This window comes from Labeo rohita, unplaced genomic scaffold (genome assembly GCF_022985175.1).
Source record: "Labeo rohita strain BAU-BD-2019 unplaced genomic scaffold, IGBB_LRoh.1.0 scaffold_70, whole genome shotgun sequence".
Classification (NCBI taxonomy): domain Eukaryota; kingdom Metazoa; phylum Chordata; class Actinopteri; order Cypriniformes; family Cyprinidae; genus Labeo; species Labeo rohita.
This window is the reverse complement of record NW_026129634.1, coordinates 43,306-50,721: the sequence shown is the minus strand read 5'-3', so window position 1 is coordinate 50,721 and position 7,416 is coordinate 43,306. Positions and strand designations below refer to the sequence as shown.

The 7,416-nt window shown below is 35.7% G+C and overlaps 1 protein-coding gene across 5 annotated transcripts; it reads right to left on the bottom strand.

Moving 5' to 3' along the window:
- Positions 1-6: 6 nt before the first annotated feature.
- On the bottom strand, positions 7-6,541 carry LOC127161631 (GTPase IMAP family member 8). Of its 5 annotated transcripts, XR_007827112.1 has the most exons (7): positions 6,238-6,535; positions 5,709-5,750; positions 4,895-5,584; positions 3,707-4,360; positions 2,627-3,298; positions 400-428; positions 220-290 (listed from the first exon to the last, which is right to left on the bottom strand). XR_007827112.1 is itself a non-coding variant. In XM_051104361.1 (6 exons), the coding sequence occupies exons 1-6, from the start codon at positions 6,242-6,244 to the stop codon at positions 267-269; spliced, it is 1,446 nt and encodes a 481-aa protein (XP_050960318.1). In that variant the 5' UTR covers positions 6,245-6,541; the 3' UTR covers positions 7-266. The 5 variants fall into 5 exon arrangements, 4 of the variants coding, with proteins under 4 accessions (XP_050960318.1, XP_050960314.1, XP_050960316.1 ...); XM_051104361.1 differs by lacking the exon at positions 2,627-3,298 and having other exon boundaries at positions 7-290; positions 6,238-6,541; XM_051104357.1 differs by lacking the exons at positions 220-290; positions 400-428 and having other exon boundaries at positions 2,576-3,298.
- Between the last annotated feature and the right edge of the window lie 875 nt (positions 6,542-7,416).

The window sequence follows — 7,416 nt, the reverse complement described above, 5'->3', positions numbered from 1 at the left end:
GATCATTAATGAATGTCCATGTTAACTGATGAGTGGCGGAAAACTAGAACAAAGGAAGCAGGAAAGTGATGAATACAAACTGAAAGTCCATGAAAATTAAACTAAAAAAAACATGACCGTGACAATATAAACCCATAATGAAATAAATTCACAATTAATACTGCTTTGCAATGAAGCTACATAATGGTAGTTTATCTGTTCAATAAAATAAATTACTCCCCTATTGAGTAATAAAAACGCCATCTCTGCCATCTTGCTTTTACATTTCAATCCTTCAGTTCTCGACATCTCTGAAAAGCAAAGCCAATGTTTTGGAAGAAGGACTGTTAGTGTATTGACTCATTATTTACATTTTATGAATTCTTAACAAAAAGGTACATAGTTAGCCTTTAAATTTACCATATGTACTGCAGCCAGCTGTTGCCACTCTGAAAAACACAACAGTCACATCCTTGAGATCATGCAAATTCAGAAGAATGTTATGTCATAGGATGTCACTGTGATATATCAATATCAAGTGAATGTCAAATTATTCTTTGCAGCACAAAAATGTATAAGTCCACATGCACATGTATCTACAGGTCTTTTTATGTTGTTATTAATATAATTATGGCTACATATATATATGTAAATGCAATCCCTAATAAAACCAAGGCATTATACAGTAGACAACATTTGAAGTGGATCAAAAAAGTTCAAAGACAAGAACAGGTATTGTTTTGGTTTTCTGACAATTTTGATGAAAGGTTTTGATCCACTTCAAATGTTGACTACTATATTTGAAAACAGTTCTCAGCAGAAAGTTTTTCACAAACCATTTAAAAACAAAACAAAACAAAAAAAATAGACAGCCATCTAGTGGCTATACTACAGTATATATTACATTTGGTTTTATTTATTTATTTTAACCAGTAATATTCTTCATATTTTTACCATACACATATTGCATTACTTGAAAAACACAATACAATGTGATTTTCCATAATACATTATTTCTACATTATTTATGTAATACATTATTTCACATAGAAATAAATACCATATGAATTATTGTTTAGTAGTCTGGTTGTTATGGTCAGCACACATCAATGAAAGAGAGTGTGACATATAACATATAAAACTTTTGTAACACTTTCAGTTTCAGCTGTTAGCATTCATTCATTATATAAGTTTACTTATTGTAAAGTGTTACCAAAACTTTAAATGATACATAAGCAGTTTTAATTTATCTTAATGCTCAATAAGCATCTGTGAAATTACATAAATCTATATTACCAACACAGTAAATATTCTATTTATGAATCTAACTATTGCAAACAGAGAACAAAGAGGATTAGGCTTAAATGATTTCTTATCCTGGAGGACAACCTTAGTATTACAGCCTTCATCTGTCAGCTGAAATGTCTAGTTTTTAATTTTCTGTTAGCTATAGAGTATTGTAAACTTATGAAACTAACCATGTTTCCTCAGAATGACTTGTTCTTCATATGAAAGATTTGAAGTGTTTGGATAATAACTAACATATAAGAAAATTAAAATATAAAGATATGTTTCCTTTTTAGCTGTTAATTTAATAAATTGCCATGGCAACACCATTCAAGATTTCCAAAATCCATTTACAATTTAGGTTCCTCAATGTTTTGGCATGGCAACAGTATTTAAGATATCAATAATCCTTCTACAGGTTTACATCTGCCATGTTTTGACAATCTGATGGAAATTTGAAGCAAATCAATTAAAATTTTCAAATTTAAATCAGGTAAATTCAAAACATTTTTAAAAGAGACACTTCCTGCTGCCAGTTGGTGGCACTATAACTTTGACTCATAATAGTCGCATCTATCACTTTATCCAACGAACAAACTGCTAAAGTTTGAAAATCAGACACTGTATGTGGAAAACACCATGTATCAAATTTCTTGCCATAAATATGTTGCCTCAACATGGCCAAACTGTTTGAGATATCAAAAATCCCTTCACAATTTTAACATCCTTAATGTCTTGATATCATGTTAACCAAGTTTGGTGACATTTGGAGGAAAACACTAGGACAAGTATTTCAAATTCCAGAGCATGAATTTTTCACAAAACGTAGAATAGCTGACCTCCTGTTGGGTGGAGCTAATGACATGCAGTGCAAAAGTTGTTCAGCTCGATGAGATCTATATGTGTACCGAATTTTATGCAGGCAAATATGTATGATATATGGACCACAACATTCTAGGTGATGCTGTAGAGCCCCTCTGCCACACCCATGTAACAGTCTCTGCCCGGCTCTAATGGCGGCGTATTCCAAGGTGTGTACCAATTTTCAAGAGTTTTTGAGGATGTTAAGGGCCCCAAAAACCTTGACAAAAAAAAGGAAATCAACAGGGCCCTTCACCCCATGGGCTTGGGCTCTAATAATAACCCTTAAAAGAATAATAGGGCACTCAAGTGGCTTGGGCCCTAAAAACAATAGAGTGCTTTGCCCATTTGCTCACCAACTTCAAGTAAATATGGTGAATTATGAAGATCTTCAGAGAATATAATTCATTCTGTATAGAATTTATAATGCAGCATCATGTGCTAATCATTTTGTTTGCAAATAATGTTTTTTTTTTTTTTTTTATCTTAAATACTGTACCTGTGTATACTTTAACCATAAAAAGTGTTTAATGCCTGCAGAGGCATTGTGACAAGAAAAATTTCTCCAATGAATATACTTTCCTCTTCATTTCTTAAAATGTCAGCAGTTTTTCCATCTGTGCCTCCACCAATGTCTCTGTGGAGAAACAAACACCATTATTTTCCTCAACCATCTTCTCCAGTTTCTCCATTAACACAGACACTTGTGTGTTCAGGTCAATGAAATGATGTCGTCCTCCAAAACTCTGAATGACAGACTGTGTTTCTTCATTTAGTTTTTCTGTCTGATGCTCTGAATTCTGCTTTATGAGGATCATGATGTGTTTGTTGATTCTTGAGCTGAATATCCTCTGGATCTCCTCTATTTCTGCTTTGTCTTCATTATTAAGTGGAGCATCAGGAATGATGATGATGAAAACATGAACTCCAGGATGACAGAGAGACACACAGCGGTGAGTCTGACGCATCACTTCCTCCTCTGAGAGCTGAGTGTTGAACAGAGCTGGAAGCTCCACCAGACTGATCAGACGTCCATGAAGCTCCACGTCTCTCCTCACACACTCTGAGCTGAGCTCTGATCTTCTCTCGCTCTGATTCAGGATCAGGTTTGATATGAAAGATCTTAATTCTCTCTTACTCCCACAAACAACCAGATTCAGCTTCACACTCTCTGTGTCAAATGAATAAACTAATTTAACAATGTGGTTTTAACTTAAAAAGTTGAATCCCAATGACCTTACATTCTATATTCTAAATGCAGAAGCAAAAACTGGCAGTAGAGGTAGCAGAGCATCAGAATGAGGGAAGTAAGTTACTTAAGGCTGGAATAAACTATATGACTTTTAAAACCTCAACAGACTTTAAAACATGGGTTAAATTCTGGGCACAAGTTGAGTGATTTCAAAAGAGGTGTAAGAGTTTTGAGTACTTTTTTTCTCAAGTAGGTAGCTCATGTATAAAAAGGTATTTATTCATGCATGGTTTACCCAGTATAGATGTACTGAGCTGCAAATAACCTGTAAGCTTATTACTTTATCCTCCTAAAAATTCTTTATTCAGAACAATAAATGGTACTCACCCAGTGTCTTGATCTTCTCCTCTTTGATTTCATTGTCTCTCACTCTTAGTTTCTTCTCTAGTTCATGTCTGACTCTCTGCTCTGGAGCTCTTATATACGTCTGAAGAGAATAGGGTTCAGTCTTCATGCTGTTTATAACATCTAGAATCTTTAAGATCTTTTCAGTGTTCTTCTGGTCCTGTAACCCCATCACAAAGTACCAACTCCCATAGAGACTCACAACACTCTGAGATTCTGTGGATTCTACAAAATCTGACACACTTTTGTCAACAGTGAGATCAGTAATGAAAAGCACCATGAAGTGCTCTTGTGAGTAAAATATTTCTTTAACCTTCGCCATTTCTGCTCTTTCTTCATTAGTAAGTGGAGTAACAGGAGTAACGAGGATGAAAAGATGAACTCCAGGATCACAGAGAGACAAACAGTGTAAAATCTCCCGCATCACTTCCTCCTCTGAGAGTCGAGTGAGAGCTGGAAGCTCTATTACACTGATCTGCCGTCCATGAATCGTTCCCTCTCTCTTCTGACATGCTTTACTCATCTCTTCCTGAGGTTCATTCGTTTTGCCTCTAAATATTTTAGACACTGAGTTCTTGAGTGTTGAATCATTTCCACACAGCACAATGTTCAGCTTTGCTTTTCCAGTAGTCGTCACTGAAAACATTAATTAGAATATAATTAGATTGCAGTACATTCTTTGATAAACTGAAGGTTTGGGTGAATTTGCTGTCTATGTATGGATTTATAACAACATACAGACTGTCTGCTCCGACAGCCTATAGAGAAATAGTTCACACAAAACTGACAATTAAGGAGGGAAAGGACATTTTGTGTGGCCAAGTATGGTGTCCCATACTCAGAATTCTGCATTTCACCCATCCAAGTGCACACACACTGTAAAAACAAACCAAGAGTAGTGGCCATTTGGGAGTTCAGAGCTTTGCTCAAGTGTCTCACCTCTACAATCCCTGCCAGTACCAAGCAAGACTCAAACCCACGACCCTTGGGTTACAAGTCTGACTCTCTAACCATTAAGCCATGACTGCCTATTAGCATTTAAACACTTCAAAAGTGGGATGAATTTACCAAATAAACACTCTCTAAGACAATGTAACTATTAAAGGACAAAACAGTAGTTCATGATCATATTTTTTGAGGTATTACCCAGAAAGAAAATGTTTGACAAACCTCCTCCATCACATCCTATTTTTGTGTTCTCTTTGAGATCAGAATTCTTCTTCTCTTTCTTGTCTCCTCTGACTGAACCTCCAGATCTGCTCAGATCTTCATCCACTGATGTTCCATCACCTTCATCCTCATACACATCACAAATGAGAAATTCTTTACATTCTTTCTTGAGTATCTCTTTTGTCCTTCTGAACATCTCAAAGCGCCATCCTGTGCTTATTGTATTAAACTTCAGATGTCCTCCTCCACACTCCTTTAATAAACCAAGAATAGAGTTATTTTTAGATGCAAATGTTGATCCACGTGGCTCATCATCAGTAGTCAGCACTATAGTGTGTTTCATGGCCTGGTAACTGAAGAGGTTCAGCACATATTCCACTCTGTGTCTGTCGTTCTCATTGAAGTTACTATGCTGCAGTACGAGGACAAACACATGAGGTCCTGGAGCAGACAGAGACACACACTCTCTCACTCCATCTGTTATCATTCCCTGTGGGAAATTTGGCTGGAGCAGGTGAGGATTGAAGACTGTGATGATTTTCTCCTCCACTTCTCCACTGATTCTGTCACTGGACTGCCGTAAATAATATGGAGCTTCACTGTCAAACGCTGCTCTGCCCAGTATAGTGTTTCCCACTCGTCTGTTTTCTGATCCATTCTTTCCTATCAGAACAATCCTAAGATCACTCGCTGAAAAAGAGCACAGACACTGCACAATCATCACTTAAGCATTTCATAATGATTATTTTACAGAACAAACAGATTTAACACGAACAGCAATGTTAATATCACTGCCAGTGCTTTATTTACTTACTGTCAGGACGATCAAATAGTGGGCTATGTCTACCTGCTGCTGCTAGAGAAGAAAAACACACACAGAGTGAAAGAGAGAGAGAGAGAGAGAGACAGAGAAAACTGATTGTTTAGCCATTATAAATCATTTATAAAAAGCCATTATATTTATCATTTATATTTTTTTTAGAACTGAGAAGGAACAGTGTGCTGACCATACATGGATCAGCACTAATTTAATTGATGAAATTATGATTTTCTTTATCCTCAGATCTTCTACAGTGTCAAAATTACACTTCAACACATATTTATTGATCTACAGCCTCCATAAAAATATTACTAAACAACTTATTGCCACAAATCACCAGTGCAAAGATAGTTTCGTTTCTAGTGTTTACAAATGTACGTGCCACGTGTAAACAAATGTAAGAATACAGTGAATATCTGTTAACTAACTAAACAATTGCGAACTGTTTGCCAATATTTCACTTAATAAATCATTAAAGAAAAGTTATACATGTACATATACATGTGTCCAATTTGATTCTTACCTGACATTGTAACAACAACACCTTGTTGAAAAACTAGAGCTGTCCTGCGAGGTTTCTGGGGAAATGTACATAGATTCAACGTGACGTGGAAGTAAGGCTGTGCGACGAATCAGATTTCGGTTTTCGGTTTTCGGTTTCGATTTTGGCTCAAGTGTCAACCTTTATGAAAAGGTGACAAACAACATAAAACGATCACTGAACAGCATGCTCATGCTTTTATTTACAGCGGCGCGCTTGACGTCAATGCTTTATTTTAAGACCTATTAAAAGCGAAACAGTAGACGGAGAAGAACAGGTGCACAGTGGGGGCTTTCGCAGAACCTGATTTTACCAAGTACGACATGTTCCTGGATCAACATCTTTGTTGACCCCGGAACAACACTGTGATTAACCAAATCAGATAAAAAAAAAAAAAAAAACAGTTTATAGTTTTTGTGAAGTTTAGGCTTACAATCAGTGTTTGGTGCTTGTACATTAGTGTCATTCATCTATCATTTCCTCTGATTTCAGGGATTATTCATGGGTAAGGTTAGGTTTAGGTGTACGGATGTGGTCAAGATTAAATTTTTGGATTAAAATGTTGTTCCAGGGTCAACAAAATATGTTGATCCAGGAACACATCTAACCCAGCAAAATCAGGACGTGGGGGCTTTTCAGGCACGCTCCTAAACCGTCCAATAAACATAAAAATATGCCAATATGTTTGTCTTCAGCGAACAGGAACAGTTGAGAAAGAAATGCGTGTTGGTACATTAGATATGGAAGAAAAATAATGCCAAATGTCTTTGGCACAAAAAAAGCATGTTTAACAGCACTAACTGAAAAAAAAATAATGCATTGCATTTTTAGGTCCTGAAATTTAACATTGTTTATTTAAGCTGCGAATATTTTTATATATATTTAAAATATTTCACACACATTTTTATAATTAAAAATTTTATAATTAATATTCACCTTTCAGAATTCACTTCCAAAGTATTCAATCTGTTTAAAAATACAGTGAATAATATTAGAGAGGCTAATTTCAGTCCATTTTATTGCACTTTCCAAATTCGCTTCCACAAATTCAGTGGTTCAAATTCGGCAGAATATCCGGCATTGCACATCCGGGAACTGCAGGAACAATAATAATAATAATAAAAAAAAAAACAGTATGCATAACAAAAATAAACAACACAG

Excerpts from the sequence above, each read along its gene's own strand:
- LOC127161631 (XM_051104357.1), bottom strand. Across the intron at positions 4,361-4,894 it reads AATAGGATGTGATGGAGGAG|TGACGACTACTGGAAAAGCA; the intron begins GTTTGTCAAACA and ends TAATGTTTTCAG. Across the intron at positions 3,299-3,706 it reads GGAGAAGATCAAGACACTGG|AGAGTGTGAAGCTGAATCTG; the intron begins GTGAGTACCATT and ends CATTTGACACAG.